The 21,200-nt window shown below is 40.0% G+C and overlaps 3 protein-coding genes across 3 annotated transcripts in view; 1 reads left to right on the top strand and 2 right to left on the bottom strand.

Annotated features, from left to right (window-relative positions):
* Positions 1-215, top strand: part of DYTN (dystrotelin) — a 53,016-nt gene extending 52,801 nt beyond the window's left edge. The window contains exon 12 of the mRNA XM_025912665.2: positions 112-215. Coding sequence (XP_025768450.2) covers positions 112-215 — 104 coding nt within the window. The remainder of the gene's footprint in view (positions 1-111) is intronic.
* Positions 216-4,789: 4,574 nt separating this feature from the next.
* FAM237A (family with sequence similarity 237 member A) lies at positions 4,790-9,903 on the bottom strand. Its single transcript, XM_025912779.2, has 2 exons — positions 9,492-9,903; positions 4,790-5,482 (listed from the first exon to the last, which is right to left on the bottom strand). The coding sequence occupies exons 1-2, from the start codon at positions 9,901-9,903 to the stop codon at positions 5,343-5,345; spliced, it is 552 nt and encodes a 183-aa protein (XP_025768564.1). The 3' UTR covers positions 4,790-5,342.
* An 8,455-nt stretch (positions 9,904-18,358) lies between these two features.
* The window catches only part of ADAM23 (ADAM metallopeptidase domain 23), a 194,794-nt gene continuing 191,952 nt past the window's right edge, over positions 18,359-21,200 (bottom strand). Inside the window, exon 25 of the mRNA XM_086719442.1 lies at positions 18,359-18,534. Within this exon, the coding sequence (XP_086575568.1) occupies positions 18,374-18,534 (161 nt within the window). The 3' untranslated portion in view covers positions 18,359-18,373. The remainder of the gene's footprint in view (positions 18,535-21,200) is intronic.

The raw sequence follows: 21,200 nt of genomic DNA, 5'->3' as shown, positions 1-21,200 counted from the left end.
GGACGGGGGAGCGATGGTTTCTGTTTCTTCTCCATGCTAGAACTTTGGCACCATCAGCTTAGGAACCTGTAAGTGCTTTCTCTGAAGGACTCTCCTATTTGTTGATTTCAGGCCCGCAATCTTCGGTAAACATGGACCTGTATTGTGGAGCTGAGCGGCTGTGCAGGGCCTTCTCTGCCCTTGTCGATCAAATCACTTCGTCCAACTTGAAGTGATAAGGAGTCCAGGCCCAAGGACCCCTTGGATGATGATGAAACATATTTTCAGAATCTATACTAAAAGAATTAAGCCTTTTACCTCTCCATAATCTGGTGTGAAATGTGAAGAAAATAAGTTTTATTTTTTTCATCTCCCTACTCACGTATCTCAGTCCTGCAGTTCAGACTAAAGCCCCGGGAGTGAGGGCAAAGGAAAAAAAAGGCCAAGTCAAATCTAGGTGTATTGGGTTTCCGATAGAGGGACATTATTCATTCGAATACCTTATTAGTGATATTCCAGTGTGTGATCTACATGAATTAATGCAACTGTCTTCTTCAAGTAGCACTTAGTGAATTGATGACTGTATTTTCTTTTTTTTTTTTGGCCCGTATTAATATCTTTCTTTTTTTAAATTTTTTTTTCAACGTTTTTATTTATTTTGGGGACAGAGAGAGACAGAGCATGAACGGGGGAGGGGCAGAGAGAGAGGGAGACACAGAATCGGAAACAGGCTCCAGGCTCCCAGCCATCAGCCCAGAGCCCGACGCGGGGCTCGAACTCACGGACCACGAGATCGTGACCTGGCTGAAGTCAGACGCTTAACCGACTGCGCCACCCAGGCGCCCCAATATCTTTCTTTTTTAAATTTATTTTTTATTTTTAAATTTACATCCAAGTTAGTTATCATATAGTGCAAGAATGATTTCAGGAGCAGATTCCAGTGATTCATTCCCCATGTATAACACCCAGTGCTCATCCCAACAAGTGTCTTCCTTAGTGCCCATTACCCATTGAGCTCATCCCCCCACCCACAATGCCTCCACCAACCCTCCGTTTGTTCTCTGTATTTAAGAGTCTCTTGTCCCCCTCCCTGTTTTTATATTATTTTTCCTCCCTTCCCTTATGTTCATCTGTTTCGTATCTTAAATTCTACATGAGTGAAGTCATATGATATTTGTCTTTCTCTGACTAATATCGCTTAGCATAATACCCTCTAGTTCCATCCACATTGTTGCAAATGGCAAGATTTCATTCTTTTTGATTGCCAGTTATTACTCCATTGTGTGTATATATATATATATATAAACACACACACACCACACCTTCTTTATCCATTCACCTGTCAATGGACATGTGGGCTCTTTCCATACTTTGGCTATTGTTGATAGTGCTGCTATAAACATGGGGGTGCATGTGTCCCTTCAAAACAGCACACCTGTATCCCGTGGATAAATGCCTAGTAGTGCAATTGCTGGGTCATGGGGTAGTTCTAGTTTTAACTTCTTGAGGAACCTCCATGCTGTTTTCCAGAGTGGCTGCACCAGTTTGCATTCCCACCAGCAATGCAAATGAGATCCTCTTTCTCTGCATCCTCACCAGCATCTGTTGTTGCCTGGGTTGTTAATGTTAGCTTTTCTGACACGTGTGAGGTGGTATCTCATTGTGGTTTTGATTTGTATTTCCCTGATAATTGAAAGAAATGAGCATTTTTTTCATGTGAGATGATGCTCCTGATGGAGACCAGGCTTGTCAAAGAACTAAATACACACACACACACACACACACACAATCAAGTATATGCAAAACTGATGAAATCTGGATAAACTTTGTGGATTGTACCAATGTTGATTTCCTGGTTGCATTATTGTACTATAATTATGCAAGATGTTACCATTGGGGGAACTGGATGAAGAGTATACAGGATGTCTCTGTATTATTTTTTATAACTGTATATGAACCAATGATGATCTCAAAATAATCTTGTTTTTAAAACGTGAACATTTCTCACTAAAATCCCGCACCCAATGCGTTTGGCTAATGTACCTATCCGCCAGTATAGATGCTTAATTTAATAATGTCCAAAGTAATAGCTAACATTTTTTTTTTTTTTACTATTAGAGTACTTAGTTTCTAAGCACCTTGTAAGTACCAACTCATTTACTCCTCACAACAAAACTAGCAAATAGATATCTCATTTTATGAGGAAACTATGGCACAAAGAGGTTCAATAACTTGTCAAAAGTTGCTTGGCCAGTAGTTGATGAAGTTGAGATTTGAACCCAGCTTCTGGGCCTCTACTCTACCCTGTATTTTCTCTCAATAAATATTCCTACGAGTCCAGTCTTATGGATATTGTCTGGATGTGCAACCCATGTTGCATTCAGAGAGTCATGGATTTTTATTTATATGATCTGTAATTTCTAGTACTGTCCCAGAAGAAAATGATGGCCATTTACATAGGATTAAGAGTGGGTTATCCCTGTTCAACCTCATGCTAATATTTGCTCTTTAGCCTATCACAATTTTTTTATTTTGCTGTTTTTCGCTCTTCTTCTCACTTTCTCCCAACTTATTCCTTACAAGTTTAATAAGCATCCCCTACAACACAGATCAGCAAACTACAGCCCACAGGCCAAACCCTGCCGACTGCCTGTTTTGTCCGAGCTATGAGCTAAGAGTAGTTATTACATTTTCAAAAATGGTTGAAAGAGTCAAAAGAAGAATATGCCGTGACACTTAGAAGTGATATGGATTCAGATTTCATTGTCCACAGGCAAAGGTTTATTAGAACATCACCACGCTCATTCATTCACATAGTGTCTATGGTTACTTTTATTCTACAAAAGTGGAGTTGATGATTCATTGCAACAGACACTAGATGACCTACCGGCATATGATAGTTACTATCTGATGATCCTTTACAGAAAAAATTGTCAGCCCCAGTTGTAGAGCACCAAGGTGACGGGGGAGCCACGGGCAGGCTTTTCTGTAAGCAAGAGGGGTATTTCTTCAATGATTTGTAAGAGATAATAAGATAATAATAAGATAATAATGATTTGTAAGAGATGGCTTTTAAGAATGTGATAAAAGGTATTAGAGAGAGGGGCATGAAAGCAATACTGTAAGCCTATGTAGGGGCGCCTGGGTGGCTCAGTCGGTTAAGTGGCCAATTTTGGCTCAGGTCATGATCTTGTAGTTTGTGAGTTCGGGCTTTGTGTTGACAGCCAGAGCCTGGAGCCTGCTTCAAGTTCTGTGTCTCCCTCTCTCTGCCCATCCCCGCCTTATGCTCTGTCTCTCTCTTAAAATAAATAAATATTTTTAGGGGCGCCTGGGTGGCGCAGTCGGTTAAGCGTCCGACTTCAGCCAGGTCACGATCTCACGGTCTGTGAGTTCGAGCCCCGTGTCAGGCTCTGGGCTGATGGCTCAGAGCCTGGAGCCTGTTTCTGATTCTGTGTCTCCCTCTCTCTCTGCCCCTCCCCTGTTCATGCTCTGTCTCTCTCTGTCTCAAAAATAAATAAACGTTGAAAAAAAAAATTAAAAAAAAAAAATTAAAAAAATTAAAAAAAAATAAAAAAAAAATTTTTTTTAAAAATGTTTTTAAAGAAATGATAAAGTGGCAGTTTTTAATGTGCTCATTCTCTTAACAAAGAAGAGCTGAAGGTTAACAAGGAAAAGCCAGTTCCTTCCTCGGACTCACTTCACCTGTTGTTAGGACTTGTTTAATTCTCAGTTGTGGCTGTCTTCTGATAACCCTTTGGATAAGATTTTTAGTTTGAGGAGGACCTAAACCTTCAGTGAAAACATTTCCTGAAGCTTCCTTTAGATCTGGAAAAAGCAAGTCAATTGTTAACATATCTGAAATTCAAACTGGTTGTCAAGCATTGGTTATATAGTACAATTGGAGAGATGAAGTAGTTAGATATAAAAAAATCACATTGTGTCTGGATCTCAAATAAATTTGCTCATTGAACTTCTCTGTAATGAACCTCATTTGGGTCTGGTCACTTTTCAGGAAAAAAATTTTTATGGATTCCTTTATTATAATACTGTTCATTTTACTTTTAGTTTGCTTTGCAGTGCAAAGTGTAACTAACCACCTATAAGGTTTTATTATTTAATCAAATAGAAAATAGGCTAATTGAAAGATACTTATACTTACTGTTCTTTTCTTAGAGTTTAGATTGTCAGTAATGGTAATATAAAATATTGAAATATGGGGCGACTGCGTGGCTCAGTTGGTTGAGCATCAGACTTCGGCCCAGGTCATCATCTCACCATTCCGAGTTTGAGCCCCAAGTGGGGTTCTGTGCTGACAATCTAGAGCCTGGAGCCTGCTTCGGATTCCGTGTTTCCCTCTCTCTCTGCCCCTCCTCTGCTTGCATTCTGTCTCTCTCTCTCTCAAAAATAAATATTTAAAAAAATTAAAATATTGAAATAAAAAGACTCCTTGGGGCACCTGGGTGGCTCAGTCAATTAAGTGTCCAACTCTTTATTTCAGCTCAGGTCTTGATCTGAGGGTTGTGAGTTTAAGTCCTTCATTGGGCTCCATGCTGGTTGTGAAACCTACTTAAAAAAAAAAAAGACTCTGGGGCTCCTGGGTGGCTCAGTTGGTTGAGCGACCGACTCTTGAGTTTGACTTGGGTCATGATCTCACAGCAGGTTTGAGCCCCACATCCGGCTCTGCAATGATAGTGTGGAGTCTGGTTGGGATTCTGTCTCCCCCTCTCTCTCAGCCCCTTCCCTGCTTGCTCTGTCTCTCTCTTAAAATAAATAAAAATGAACTTAAAAAAAAAGACTCCAATAACGTCACTTGGGATCCAGAGCTTTTATTAATTTTGTTTCCATTAGAAGAATGCTTTATTTGCCGTTGCATATGGTTTTTCTTGTTCTTTGTTTTATTCATTATTCAAAAATATTCTTTCAAACAAGATTTAGGTATTACAGACAGTCAGTAACTGGTAATAAATATAGCCCATTATGCCTGTACGTAAGCAGTGGCTACTGGCTTAGAAGTCATGCAGTGTATTCAAGTTAAATGTATGGCACTCCAGTTCAGCAAGATCCAGCATCCCAGAACAACTGATCAGAGTGAATACAAACAATGTGACTCGCCCAATCCCCTGGTCATCTTTGGAAGCTATTTTAACTCTTTCAGATAGTGGGATGAGCTGGCAGTAAAGCCACCCTTTGAAGGAACATGCTAGCAGGCTAAAATAATGAAAAACCTTAAGTAGGTACGCTGAGAGAACATGGCTTAATATTTACCTCTGGACATTCCCACCATTTCAAGTAATTAAATGATCAAGAGTCAAGGAAACAATGTTTTTTTAGTTCCAAGATACGAGTTAGCTCTGAGGTTAGATTTACTTTCTCTTTATTTCCAGGCCACGGGTGACTTTCCCAATGAGCTTAGACCCACTTCCGTGCAAGTGCATGCTTATCACACCTTCAATCAACTCTTTCTTCTTTAGGAAAGGTGTTCTTAGCTGCTGAGAATATGCACCTGAAAACAAAGAAAAGGAACTAGTCGTTAGAGCACCAAATTATTCTCAGGTTAATTAAATGTCAATAAATCGGTTTTAAAGTTTGTTATTTCTGTCACTCTATCAGAAGTCTGTATAAATTTATTGCAGGAGTGTGCATGTAAATCTGTGTTTATGTGTCCTTTGCAGTTTAGTTAAATAACCTAAATTAAGTAAAGTATAATAAAGACATGTCCTTGTTAACTAAAATGTATGTATTAAGATATGTTCTGACTAAACAAGTAAAAGTGGTCATTATATAATTTTTAATACAAAAATATACAGAAAAAAATTACCCATAATATAATCTTTCAGAGATAACCATAATTTTATGCATACACACTTTATACCATAATTTAGCGAACCATTACCTTATTGTGCGACATTCCAATTATTTCCACATTTTCTACTGTTATAAATAGCATTGCAGTGAAGATTCATGTACTGCACGATTGGTTACATCTCTGAATATTTCTTTAGGATAGAGTTCTAGATAAGTAATTTCTAAAGATGTCTCTAGGAAATTTCTTGGAGTAAGTAAAGTAAAAAAAATCAAACATTGGTGCATCTAATTATTTATATTCCTGAAGCACTGTTTTCTCTAATGCTTGGTGCTTTACAAAAACAAGCACTAACATTTACCAGCTAGTTAGACACCAACCACAAATATCATCAAATTATAAATCTGAATTTTAATGTTCTTATCATGAAGGAATGCAAAGACTCCCAATTTTTCTAGAACATACAAACTGCCAGTCTCAGGCAGGCAGGTTTTTTTTTTTTTTTTATTTCTCTCACTGGCAAAGCATGATTTGTTGAAGGAAAGGGCCTTTGGGTTTTGACACAAACAAGGATATACTTCAAAATCCCTTCATTTGCATTGAAGCCTTTACTAACCCATGAGTTAACATCAAATCGGTCATTTTCTATTTGGAAGTTATCAGCCTACTCTTTTCCTAAATCAATTAATAACTCTCTCCCTCCTTCTGCCTTGACAAAATCCATCATACTTGGGTGGTTAAGGCTGGTTACACCATTTTCACACCTTCTGGATATTACAGCATTCAGTTAATAACTCATCCTTTCTAGACAAACTAACAATGACCTTTTGAGTCTTTTCTCAAGTGAGAACACATCTAGACCTCAGAATTTTTGGAATTCTCATTTCTAGATTCCCTCTGTTCCTGTTTAGCACTGTTATAAACAACTATAGTATCTATGTCATCACCCAGCTTAACAAGCTGTCCTTGGGGTAAAGCTCTTCCAGACTCTATTGATTGTTAAATACATGCCTCTCATAAATTTCTTTTTTATAGAATCACAGAACATTAGAAAGGAGAACATAAAGAGACTTTACAGTTCATCTAGTTCTTTCCATACCCCTCTTTTTCAGATGAAGAAACTGAGGGCTAAATAAGTTGACTGAGGTTGCATAGCTATTTAATATCTCTTGTTTTCATAGTTTTTGGCCCAATGGTAACAAAGAGGATATACTGGCATACAAAATAGGAGTTTTATGGTTTGGGTTTTTTTTTTAATTTTTTTTTGTTTGTTTTAGAGAAGGAGGGGGGAGAGGCAGAGGAAGAGAGACAGAGAGAAGAAGAATCTTAAGCAGGCTCCATACTCAGTGTGGAGCCCAACGCAGGCTTGATCCCACAATCTTGGGATTATGACCTGAGCCAAAATCAAGAATCAGTTGCTCAACCAATTGAGCCACCCAGGTGCCCAGGAGTTTCGTGTTTTTAGCAATGATTGATAGCAACAATTCTCAAGTGTATTTAAACTCTTAAACTTGAAGATATCAAAATAAGAACCCTTTTGCATATTATGTAGACATATTAGTTCTTCCCTTCTGCTCTGGTGATTTGATTTCCCTGAGAACTAGAGAGACAAACATCTCTTCACCCTCACCCCCATCCCAACCTGGTAGCATATTAATCCCCCAAGGACAATAGAAAAAGTTAGTGGAGAATCCGTGCAGGTACATCCAGAGCCCCGCTGAGCCACTAGAGATCTCAGCAAGCCTCTTGAGATGAAATCTCGATGTTCCAGCAACTATTTAACTTTTAGACACGGTGTCTTCTTGACCCAAGACCCTCTTTGACTGTGATGATACAATCAAAATGGAAAGCTTTGTTTCCTGATCTGCAAACAGTTGTTTATGTCAAACATTAAAATAACTCCAATAAAGTGGAATGTTCCCTCCTGCTACATAGTCACTCTGACTAAAGTTTGCAGACCAGCTGAGTCAACAGCAACTCTGTAGCAAGATTAAAAAAGTGGCTTCCAAAGCTGAAGATAAATCTACTGCCTTTAAAAAGAAGAAGAATAAGAAGATAGAAATGCTATGTTGAAATATGCTCCAAAAATTACATGAAGCTTCTGACTATTCTGATAGCCACATTGCAAGCAAGCGAACTGAAAGCTGCTTTAGAGAAAGACCTTGTGTGTGTGCATACTTATTCTCGTGTTCATCTGAACACAAATATTATTACATTCATTTATTCTATAGATAATTTAGTAATTCAAAGTGAGTGCAAAATATAAAAGATAAATATTGGTAGTGATTTGAGTATGACAACTAAATATGGTAAGAATGGAAGAAAGAGTCCTACAGTACAAATGAAGAAAATACACAGGGGTAGAGCATTTGACTGCAAGTGAAGAAAGTATGTAATTCTCTTGATGCTGATGTCTAAACAGCCTCTGTTTAAATAATGTTTAAATATTGGTAACTAACATTGAAAGACGCTTATTTTTGTATTTCTTTAGTAGCTAAGCTGATAGAAGAATATTTCCTCTAAATATGGAAATTGGTTTAAGTTAGAATAACACTTGCCAACATAATAAATTTATCTATAAATAACAGCAGAGGATTATCTGTTTTAATGGATCAGCAAATCATAAGATTTTTAGTGAGGTTAAAGCAAACTAGATATATAAAAGCTCTACAATCTTAGAAAAGTGTTGCTCTAGAAATATTACTGTTAAGTGCTGTTTCAATAGGGAAATTATAGGGATTATAACAGTTCTCACAATAAAATATACAAATGTAAATTTTATTTATGCCTCAGTTTTGCACTATTGCTTAAATGATTCTAAGCACCCAAACAGGATTTGCTGCAAGGATTGGAAGCTCATTGGTTGAAACAACTCTAAAAATGGAACAAAAACAATATGAATAGGGCCAGGGTATCTATCTCTCAGCTTACTCACAGGGGCTCACTTGCTCTAATTCTAATTCTATAAAGGATACTTCTTCTAGTGCCCCCAGAGAAGACTGTTTTTTAATAAAATATTTACACCAGTGAGAATCTCTAAATTTGTCAGAAGTTCCAAATTACTAAAAATTAATCATTCAACTTGCTGGAAGTTAATGACATATTTGAGGTGTGTTCAAAAAGCAACAAGGAGTGAATCTGCAAGCTAGCCAGTTTTTCTGCCCTTTACTTCACCAACTAAGTACATTACAAGGAGCCTCTCCATTTACATGAAAGCAGTCTTTTTTTCTATTTAAAAGAGGCAAGAGCTTGCGTGTTGTGAATATTCCCCAGACTTACATTCAAATCTTCCCAAATCCATAGCATGCAAAGACAGGTTATGACTGCTAATATTCAGGCTAATCATTTTATGCCTTTACGTTGTATTTTGAGAATCATGCTTTTCCTTACTTGCCTTTTTGACTCTTCTTTGCTGTTTACATGAAGTATGAAAATGACAGAGAATCATGCTTTTCCTTACTTGCCTTTTTGACTCTTCTTTGCTGCTGTTTACATGAAGTATGAAAATGACAATATGTTGGTACAAACAGCTACCATGAAATACAAAAGGCAGTGCTATCTTCCTATCACTTATGTGCTCTTGGGTTCACCCCTGAGAGAAATATATGTGGCAATGGATTCCCCGAAAGCCATTTCCCTCTTCCTCACAATTCATCACATTCATACTTCATTGACCCTTTCGAAAAACACGGGATCTAGAGTTCACCACCTTGTTTTCTCCCTGTGTGCTGTGGACGCACTGCTGAAATCTCCTCTTCCTTCCCAGCCAATTGCCTCCTTCCTAAGCCATGGTTCCTGGAGAGGACACAGTCCACATAGATGTCCCAGAAGAGTTGGGCCAGATCCCAAAACAGTGCCCCGTGCTTCAAGTTCTCAGATGACTTTAGGTAGATCATAAAATCCCAGAAACCTGAAACAGTGTTAGAAATTCGAGGCTTCCGCATTTCTAGGAGGAGCACTGAAGAAGATTCCCAGCACTGAGGATCAGCTTGATTAAGGGCCAGCAGGTCTGTCTGGCTATGGCAGAAGAAAGGAGATACACAGCACATTCCCACAATGAGCAGGGAGCAGGTAAGGGTCAAGGGGCGGTAGATCCCTCTTCTGTTCCCAGGATTGGCCATGGTGTTGAAACTGCACAGAATGGAAATATCTTATGAATCCTCACTTGATCTCCACTCAGTAATGAAAATAATTATGCCTTTAAAAACCTTGGTGTCAGCAAACAAAATGCACCATTGTCCCTAGGAAAAGTCTTATCATACCTCCCAGATCATAAGCCCCGTTCTACCTAAAATGACTCATCATCGAGCCAGGTATTGTAAAACCAATTACTTAGATTAAAAAGTGTTTATTCCTAAGACATGTTCCTTTGTGAGATGAATAAGTGAACTTGTTTTTCCCAAGTACAGAGGAACATAGTTGAAAAGAATATTAAGTGAAAATTTAACATTTTGCTGCATGGCTTTAATTATTCTATAATATCTTAATTTAGCCTACCTATTTCTCATCCAGGACTCACATGCAGTTAAGAATTTTAAACTATTTTATCCTTAAATGTTTTCTTATTTGGGGTGACTTTCAATTTTTTAAAACAAATAAGAACAGTAAAATGTTATAAATAAAAACAAACATAAGGTAGTGTGCTAAAAGTATAGGAACTAAGGGGCATATATTCAATCAATTAGAGTAGAATTAATAGACACTTTATTAATACCCAAAATGCTCTACAATTCTCATATAACTTTCACAAAGATGATGTTTTATCATTTCTTTCTTCTTGCCACAAATCTCAAGAATTTTAATGAAAATATTTGCCTCTCTGGCTCTCAAAGCCTGTTACAATAAAATTAAACCACATACCACTTTGAAATTATTATGTTACACTTCAGACAAGTGCAATGAGAAACAATGTTCTTAAAATAATCTAAATTTTCTTTTTTCCAAGGAAACAAGCTTATCTTACCCTTTAAGACTACTCAAAATGTATATCACACTGAAACAACTCTCACATAAAGAAAAAACAGGAGAGTACATGTAGCTCACTTTTAGTTTTCCCTTATATTTCCAAACATTTTAGATGTTAGTATCACGAAGGCAAGCAAGGCACCGCTCATAGGAACACTTATGGGAATACATCTATCTTGGAATATGTAAGGAGGATAACACCTTAAGATGGAATCTGTCTCTTCTGCACAGCAGCAGAACAGATTGAGGTACCTTGAAATCAATATTCCAGAACTGCCTTTGAACAAGGCATGGTCCTATTTGGAAGAGGTACGTGGAGATTCGAGATTATTCAAAAATATTTCAGATCACTTACACAGGATCTCTCCGTGAACAAAATTATATTCAGTGCGTCCTCCTCTCAACTAAAATGTCAAAGTCGAGTTGCCCCAAAGGCTGTTTTTCCTTAGGGGACAAGTCCAAGTGTCAGTGCCAAGTTATCGGAAGAGGGCGGGCCGCTGTCCAGCGTGCTGAAGTTAGTGTTGTCCTGGACTCCCTGCCTGATTGCACCACAGCGCTCACACCGGCTCCTTTAGATTCCCTTCTCAGGAGTGTTTCTCGAGCCTGGAAGTTCCTCAGCCCTGGGGTCCGGCGTGCGCCCCGCTACGAGCCCCGCGCTGTGCTCGCCGCGTCCCAATCCCACACCTGGTTCTACGGCCTCACCCACATCAAGGCGGAGCTGCCAAGGACCCGCTGTGTCTTTTGTGCCCCATTATTTTCCTTACACCGAGGCTCAACTCCCAGGTCTCAGGAGGGCACCCCTTCGCACTTACCTCCCTCTCTGGATTCCCTCGAGCGTGTGGAGAGGAAAAGCTCAGGCTGCTCCCGGAGCGAGTGACGGTCCCCAGCCCCGGCGTCCTGAAGGCTACGGTGCCTCTTAAGCAGTGGGAGTGTTCGGCGCCTCTCCAAGTCTACGTCAAAGCGCCGGGAAACTGCCGCCACCTCTCGCCCCCAAGTCCAACTCCCGCACCCTCTTTTTCCCTCCCTCCCCTAGAGATCTCACTTCAGGTAACCGGCAGGCTTAGCCACACACGCCCTCACCGACCCTGACGCACACCTACCCTCCACCCAGTGGAAATGAGCCTTTCTGCGGTTTGGATTCCCGGTCTTACCTCGGGAGGAGCGACGCGAGGCAGGAACTGGAAAGTTGGGACCCAGCTCCGAGACAGTCTAGGAGTGAGTGGGGCTCCCTAGATTCCCCACCCTCCAGGCGCTCCTTGTTTGAGAATGCAGAGATGTGAGGGAAGACCCAGGACTCCCGGAGGTCGGAGAAGGCACGAGGGCACCCTGAGAGCGGTCAGAAAGGGCTCCAAGGGAATAAGGAGCCTCCTAAAAACGTCATGGGTGTGAATTTCTCTGTCTGTCTGTAGTCCTGGGCTGAGAGTAGAAAAACGCCCCCGGGGCAAGGATGTGAGTAGGGAGACGTTGCTGGAAGGCCCCCTTAACTGGGGACAGGACACCCCCATTACCTCTAGGCTCTGTGGCCTGGATCCCCTCAGGAGCCGGTGTTTTTGCTGGCATCACTTGTGCCAGCCCACTTTTGAAGACTCACCTCAGGGGCCCTGCGTTTTGCCTGGGACTCCCTTTGGTTCTCAACTCACAGCTAGTTAATACCTTAGAGAAGGACTAAGCCCTGTCAAGGTTACGGAGCTCTGCTGAGCATTAGTGTCTCCCTTCACTGAAACATACCCTGCCTGGGAGCCTGAAGCAAAAGTCTTAGCTTTGCAAGTGTTTCCAAGGTTTGCCCCTCGCCTGGAAACCCTCTAAGTGTCCTAAAAAACCACTTGGAGTCTCCATTAACTGAAGGCTTTTCTGTCAGCTCAATAGTATCCATGGTTACCTTCCAGAGGGGCACAGAGAGGAACCCAGGCTTATAGCAAGGTTTACTGAAGACAGAGAGAACTGACCAGCCCCCCAAAGGATAGAAACAAAGTTCCAAAGAGGATTCCTGAGGGGTTCTGGGCTTTTTCTTCATCTCTGAACCTGGATGGGGTGTACTTCAGTTACTCAATCTGTGAACTGAACATACTAATGCCTGCTTCTAATTGCACCCTAAAAGGCGGAGGGAAAGATAATAGGCGAGATCTTGGACTTGCTTCCTAACTTCAAGACGCTCTCAGCCTTTTGGAGAAGGTCATTAGAGAAACACGGGTGTGTGAACAAGAGAGAATCCTGTGGAAAGGAAAGGGAAAGGAGGGGAAAAAGAATGTATCATTGAGGAGGTGACCGATGAACTTCTTGAGGAAGGAGTTGTACAGGTATCCTGGGGCCAAAAGGGGATATAGTCTTCTCCAGGCAGAGAAGTCAGCATGAGCAAAGACATTGAGGGAGCACTCAAAGCCGTTCTGTGTTTCTGGGAGAAAAAATAAGGAAAGGAGTGGAAAGAAAGAGGAGAGGACAGAAATTCTGGTTTGGGATATGTTATTACCTTTGAAAACATCGGTATATTAATAGGCAGTGCTTACTTTATGTTTCAGTTCCTTTGTGCCAGACACTATTCTAGAAGCTATGTATGCAGAAGGAACAAAACAAAGTCCCTTCACTCATGGAGCTTACATTCTAGTGGGGATGGGGGAAGAACATTTATATATATTTTTAATTTTTATTTATTTTTGAGAGACAGAGAGAGATAGAGAAAGAGCAGGGAAAGGGAAGAGAGAGAGAGGGAGACACAGAATCTGAAGCAGGCTCCAGGCTCTGAGCTGTCAGCACAGAGCCCGACGCAGGGCTCGAACTCATGAGCTGTGAGATCATGACCTGAGCCAAAGTCGGACGCTCAACGAACCGAGCCACCCAGGCTCTCCAAGAACATTTATATTTTAATTAAAAAAATATATATACATATATAAAAATCATTATAATACATATAAATATGATATATATAATTATATTAATATATAAATATTATGTATATGTATAATGATTTGTAGTTCCAGTTTCTGTGTTGAACATTGAGTTTACAGCTATATATCAAAACAAACACATAACTAGCTAATTAAATGAACAAATAGTGCCATGTATGAGTCAATAATGAGAGTCTATCATTCTGAAGCCCTCCCCCCCAAAATATATGTATAATATATCAGTTGTGATTAGAAAAAACAAAAGATCATCAAAAAAAGTAAAGCAGGTTTGGAAAAGGATGTGGAGAAGAGTTATTCTATATGGAATACGGAGAAGCACTTCCTGGTGAGGAGATATTGAGTAAATCCTATTAATGTGGAAGAGTGAATCATACATATACATGAGAAAGAATTGCTCAAAGTGGGATATAAGGGAAGCTTGGGAAAAGTGTGCTGTGAGAAGTGTTTTCTGTATTGTGAGAAGTGAGGTCAGAGAGGTGGTCAGAAACCCATCCTGGCTGCTCAGTAGAGCACAGACTGGATGGGGCAGGCGGAGGCAGGAAGTACAGTTGGGAGCTGATACAATAATTCAAATGAGATACGGTGAATTGAGTAGAGGTCATAGCAGTGGAGTCAATGAAAGTAAGTGGGTTCTGAATATATTTTGATGATAGGAAAAACAGGACTTATTGATGGGCCAGCTGCGGGGTATAAGAAAAAGAGAGAAATTGAAGACGACTCCAAGTTTTAGGGGCTAAGCAACTGGAAGTTTGGAATTACCACCAGCTAAGAGAGGAAAAGTGTTTTGAGGAATCAATATGAGAGAGGAACATCAAGAATTTGGTTTTCAAGATGTCAAGTTTGAGATGACTATCATCCAGATGGAGATGCTGAATAGGCAAGGCAAAGGTGTGGACTAATGATAAAACACTTTAGGAGAGAAGTTTAGATTTGGGGTTTAAGCTTACCTGTAGACAACAGGTAAAACCCTCATAAGAAAGTATGTAAAGTGGGTAAAAGAAAAGCCAGATGATAGAAACTAGGAAGTGCCAACATTTAAGTGATTGAGAAACGGAGTCAAAACGAACCGGAAAAGTGTGGTTCCTTAGAAGCCAATGAGACAGAGGTTTTCACAAAGAATGAGGAAATCAACCATATCACACAGATTCAGAAAAGGGGCCAATAAAGTGAAGGCAAAGAATGTTCCATTGGATTTGAAAAAACAGGAGGCCACCAAGTTGCTTATTAGGAACAAATTTCAGTTGAGTGTTCAGGGAGAAGGAGTGGGGGGCTGAGGAGAAATGGAAAGTGAAGAAATGCAGACAGGCCCTGTGAAGCACCTTCTATGAAGTTGAGAAAAGAAGAGGGAGATGGATTGGAAAGAAGGTTGGAGGTTGGGTCTTTATCATGTTTCCAGGCTGAGGGAGAGAAACCACTAGAGAGAGAAGTCGAAATTCAGGAGAGAAGGACAACTAACAGTCTCAGAGGAAACAAGAAGAGGAATGAAAATAAAAACAAACCAGTGTTTTCCAGAAGGGGGCAAAGCTTGCTCTATGAACAAGGAGGAAGGCGGGGGGGTGGGGGGCAGGGGGCTCTCTCTGGATATCTGTAGGTAGAAAAGTGGGCAGTGGTGCAGAAGTTGAGATGGTGAGTGATGGTCTCAATTTTCCTAATGAAGTAAGACGCACAGTCACCCACAAAAATATGAACGAAGGGAGGTGTTAAGAAGGGAACTTAAGAGTGAAAAGACTTTGGGATAATCACTGAAGATAGGAGAGGAGATAAGAAAGAGAGACTAAAGAAAGTACTAAAAGTCCAGGCAAAGTTTGAGACCACAAATTTGCATGCATGCATGCCTGGTTTTTATGAGGCAAAATAATTTAATGAATGAAGACTATTATATTCTTTAGCCAAACTAGCTGGGCTGACACCGTGTCTTTCTCATAGGTCATATTTCATTGATTCTTAGATGCATTTTTTTCACATTTAACACCACTGAAATCAGAATGTATCTATCAGCTGATGGTACTTTGCAGTTAGAACTGCAGCATTTTCTTTTGCTTTTTTAAAATAATAGGATGTCTACAATTGACCGCATTCGTGATTTGATGTAATGTTATGGGCAACCTGACCTCTGTGAAACAGTTTTCCTGCATGTAAAATGAGCAAAAATGTCTCCTGTGGCTGGTGAAAATGAAACGAGATCGTACACGGAAAATACTTAGAATGGTGCTGCGTGTAGCTAGTACTTGAAAAATGCTGGTTATTATTTTTCTCCTGCGGCGTTCATCTGACCGAACGTAGGAGAAAAGAATGGTCATTATTACATTCGCCTAGTGTTAGAGTTGGGTAAATGCTGACACAGATGGATGCAAAGGACTCAAGGACTAACTTAAAAGTTAGCAAAAGAGAAGAGACTGGGGTGGAGAAGGAAAGACTAGAAGGAAACAATGAGAGGTCTCAATAAGGGAGGGAAAAGGCAGGTGTAAGAGGAATAAAGAAGGAAGGTACTGAAAGGCAGAGAGGCTCTGATCAAGGAGAGGGATATTTACATTTCACATTTTAGAGGTGGGACAGCTCTGAATTTTGAGCACAACCACTAAAAGGAGCGGCTGAAATGGGTTGAAGGTAAAGACCCCTGTAGTTGAGCTCCACCTCTCCTGTGAGTGTGAACATCATGAATTGAAATGGTCGCCGCTATTTGTAAAAGCTGAGGACGTGTGGCATTGCTATCCCAGTGAGACGGCTTACAGCTCTTGCTAATAGGAGTAACGGCTTTAAAAAATACATTTTTTAAAAGTCTAGCTAGTATCTACTCATATCTTTTTTTTTTTTCTAATATAGTTACTGGGGACTGGAAGTTTTGACCTTCAGTATAACTTTTGTAGTGCCATCCTGGAAAACAATGAGCTGTAAACATTTCTCATAAACACGATTCACCAGCTTACACTTGAAAATTAAATTATTGAATATTTTATGTATTTATTTATTTATGTATTTATTTTAAATGTTTATTTACTTACTTTGAGAGAAAGAGAAAGAGCGGGAGAGAGGCAGAGAGAGGGAGAGAGAGAATCCCAAGCAGGCTCTGTGCTGTGCTGTCAGTGCAGAACCCGATGCGGGGCTCAATCTCACCAACTGTGAGGTCACCACCTGAGCCGAAATCAAGAGCTGAAAGCTCAACTGACCGAGCCACCCAGGCATGCCTGAATATTTTTATTTAAAAGCAGATCCTAATGACTATATACTCTGTTGTAATGTATATTCAGTATTCATTCCTCGGTTATCAGAGAAATCTGGAGAGATTCTTGGGAAGAAATATATGTCTTTTATCTGGGCCTTCTCATCAGCTTAATAATCGCAAGAGAAAAATAGCAGACTAATTCTGGAATTTAGATAAAAAGAAAGCCACCACCAAATCATTTGAATAAAACACTTTATGCTCTGTGTAACATATTAGAATGTTTAGTTTGATATCTTATCCTTGTGACTTCATTTCCATAGACTAAACTCTCCCTAACGATGATGACTTTTAGTCAGCAACATTTTACAAAACATTGTTTCCATATACCTGGTTTCATGTGACCCTAAGGAAAACGTATGTTATCCTCCTCTTCCCCCATTTTGCTGTTAAGGGATTTTCCCTGGGTGACTAAGCTGGTAAGAATGAGAACATGAGAACATTTACTATCTGTCACTCTCTATTCTCTTCACTGTGTAGTCTATCGTTATTCTCCTCTATGTCCCCAGTACCAACTGGGAGGGAGGATATGGCGGGTCCAACTTAGAGAATCATTTTAATAAGCTATATCTGGAATCAATCTATCATATCATCATTCTGACTTGTTAAAAATATTTGGAGAACCAATGGATCATTTAAAATTACGTGATGCCAAAAAACCGGTTTGACTGGCATTTGTCATCCAAAGAGTTGTTTCAGTTTTATGCAGTTGCAGCCTTGGGCGAAAGAATGACTAGTTGAGAAGTAAATCGCAATTAGCTGAATGTGCCCCATGGGTAGATTTCCTGATTTTTGCCACTTGAAGCAATTCTCAAAGACATTAAAAAGGACTTCCGATTAATTTTAATGAAGTTCAAGAGCAGTTATATAGATAGTTTGCATCTTCAGCAGTGCATTAATTTGCAAATGATGGGGGCAGCCTTTAAGAATAGGGTGCTTCTTTAACATTTAGGATCAGATAGTAAAAATAATTACTTTCTCTCATTCTTTTATGCTTTTCCATAATGTGAAGATGGCAATAAACAAGGACAATTTCCTGGAATGCCCATTGGGGTAAGTGGATGAGTCATTCTTTAGTTGTCATCAAATTCATAAGGACACATTGCAGTGAAGTAGTCAGATGATACTGGGCATTGATTCTAAAATGTGCAGAAAAGGAAAGTTACTCCGTGACACAAGAATAGTTCATTCATGTTTTTCCTGCTTGTACAAGTGAAGGTACTGTAGTTGTGATCATAGGCACAATGGTGGGTTTTTTGGAGGTACTTCTCAAGATATATCCATCCTTTGCCCATTCTTTCTAGTAGGTTGCAAAGCCAATAGGTATCCTTATGGCTTTGTCAACAGTTGAGTTTATCTCTTACAAGAATCCCAGTCGTTCAAAAATGACCATTGTAAGTCCTGTCTTTTTGGGCTACTCATTTCCAAAGGAGACTACACCACCAGTGATTTGTTTTCAGTTTGGTTTGTATACCAAAGCAACTATGACAAAGGTCTGAGGTTTTAGCAAGTTTCTTTCCCTAAGGCTTTAATTATGATAGAGTAGCAGAAAAAGAACCAACATAAAACCTCTATCTCACCATGTGTGGGAGGAGTAGAGGGGTTCACAGTCAAAAAGTCAGAGGTCCAGTGACAATCATGGATTTTGGTCCAGAAGAAAACAACTGCGAAAGAACAATAAGGACACAGACCTATATGTCGAAGGCATAAAAACATCTCACAGTATGAGCAGGGCTCCTGGGATGAGGAACTTTTCCTTGACCCATGTGCCTCTAAGGGATTTAGCTTTTCTCTGCCCCAGATTTTGTTCGTACTTTGTTCTGCCACAATTTTGTTCATACTTTCATTATGCACTTACTATATTCTAATTGATATACATGCTTATCTGTCTCTCTTCACCTTCCTACTCCCACCCAAACCATTCCTTCAGAATGGGGATCATGTCTGACTACTCTCTCAGCTTTAAAGCCCAATCAGTGTGGATTGAATTTATTTATGAGAGTAGTCTCATTTTGAACCTGAGACTGGGGTAGTGAGTGTCATTTAACAACTCTGCATTAGTCATATTTCTTTCTCATGACTGGACAAAGAAATTAAAATGTCAGTCAGCCAATTTAGTTTTTCTTTTTAATTTTTTTGCATTTATTTATTTTTGGGAGACAGAGAGACGGAGCATAAGTGGGGGAGGGGCACAGAGAGAAGGAGACACAGAGTCGGAAGCAGGCTCCAGGCTCTGAGCTGTCGGCACAGAGCCCAACACGGGGCTCGAACCCACAAACCGTGAGATCATGACCTGAGCCGAAGCCAGACACTTAACCGACTGAGCCACCAGGCGCCCCCAGTTTTTATTCTTTATCCAGTGCCCAAACTTTTTATCACACTTTTGCTGGATGGAGATATTACTTTGATTTAATTATAAATACATCCTCTGAAATGCAATTTTTTTATTGAAAGACTATAATCTAAAAGTAGATGCTAAGTATGAAAGTATCAAATCATTTTCCTTGAGAAAAGACATCTCCCATTCAATGACAAGAGTTTAACTTTCAGTCACTGGAAAATGCGACACATGCTAAATCTAGTTTGAGATCATTTTGGTGACATGTTGTATTAGCTAGAAACACACTGGGGCGCCTGGGTGGCGCAGTCGGTTAAGCGTCCGACTTCAGCCAGGTCACGATCTCACGGTCCGGGAGTTTGAGCCCCGCGTCAGGCTCTGGGCTGATGGCTCAGAGCCTGGAGCCTGTTTCCGATTCTGTGTCTCCCTCTCTCTCTGCCCCTCCCCCGTTCATGCTCTGTCTCTCTCTGTCCCAAAAATAAATAAAAACGTTGAAAAAAAAATTAAAAAAAAAAAAAAAGAAACACAGTAAGCTACAATAACAAAAAACCTGATTACGGTAGCTTAAATAAAAAGGGATTTCTTTTTCTTACCTAAGAAGAGGTCTGGAGAAGTGTGGGTGCTAATATTACCTCAGTGACCAAAAATATCAGGCCCTACATTTCTGATTCCCTTATCCTTGCCTTGGACCCTGAGGTTAGCTGCCACAGCTCCAGACGTCACATCTACATTCAAGGCAGGAAATAAGTAGAAGGATCGTTCCGGCCCAGCCACCTCTGTTACTTTTTAATCGAGAAAATGAAAACATTCCTAAAACCATGGACTTAGCATTAAATTCATAGGCTACACCTAGGCCACATGGTCATTTATAGATGCAGGTAAGTCTGGGGGAAAAAAGCTCCAGTGGAAGGGGGTAAAGTACTTTGTGCAGGGAGTTGGGAATGGCTTTGGGAGAAGCAAACAGCAAAGTCAGCCCCACAAGGCAACGTGAACTGATGGAAAATGAGGCAACTTTAACCCTAAATTGGGATAACTCTTTTGCTGCTTATCTTTTCTTTTCCTGGGTCTTAACTTCTTTATCTTAAAACTGGAAGTTTCACTATTATTCACTAATAATATTCACTTCTCTCTGAGAAATAGAAGATGCTAGTAAAAATACAGTGATGGCTGCATAAGCTACTTGGGGATACAACTGAAAGCCCCATGTTTCTAGGACTTTGAGCAAAGCATTTCAGCTCTCCTATGCATCAATGTTGTCTGCAAATGATATGGGTCCAATTATATAATTCCAAAAGTCTTTTCTGCTTTCTCAATTTGTTATCTATGATTTATGGGAATAATCCATTGATGAAATAAATGTCTAGAAACGTTGGATTTAGAAAATCATTGAAATTAAGAATTAGAGGTGGTATAATCATTATAGAGAGGAGTTAAACATTGCTATACCCTGTGAGTAAGTATACACTTCTCAGTGTAAACACCAGAGTAATGCTTGCATTTGTACATTGATAAACATGCACAAGAACGTTCGCAGAGATACCATTCATACAGCAAGAAACCAGAAATGACACAAAACCCCAAAAAGTAGGGAATAAATAAATACATTGTAGTAGAGTCACACAACAGACTATTTCACGGTAGTTAAAATGAAAGGAGTAAGGCTAGTTGGAACACCGTGGATGGCTTTCAAAATATATTGAAAAGGAGGGGCGCCTGGGTGGCGCAGTCGGTTAAGCGTCCGACTTCAGCCAGGTCACGATCTCGCGGTCCGTGAGTTCGAGCCCCGCGTCGGGCTCTGGGCTGATGGCTCGGAGCCTGGAGCCTGTTTCCGATTCTGTGTCTCCCTCTCTCTCTGCCCCTCCCCCGTTCATGCTCTGTCTCTCTCTGTCCCAAAAATAAATAAAGGTTGAAAAAAAAAATTTAAAAAAAAAAATAAAAATAAAAAAATATATTGAAAAGGAAAACAGAACTCCCAAAAGATTACATACAAAT

This window comes from Puma concolor, chromosome C1 (assembly GCF_028749965.1).
Source record: "Puma concolor isolate L17-30 chromosome C1, mPumCon1.1.hap2, whole genome shotgun sequence".
In the NCBI taxonomy this organism is placed as follows: domain Eukaryota; kingdom Metazoa; phylum Chordata; class Mammalia; order Carnivora; family Felidae; genus Puma; species Puma concolor.
The sequence above is the reverse complement of the archived record's forward strand: the minus strand, read 5'-3'. Positions and strand labels throughout refer to the sequence as shown.

Bases quoted from the DNA above. Each gene is read 5' to 3' on its own strand.
- FAM237A (XM_025912779.2), bottom strand. From the start codon at position 9,903: ATGGCCAATCCTGGGAACAGAAGAGGGATCTACCGCCCCTTGACCCTT. The intron at 5,483-9,491 runs GTGGTGAACTCT...CTTTGTTTTCAG, and splicing joins GCACACAGGGAGAAAACAAG to GTGCATATTCTCAGCAGCTA.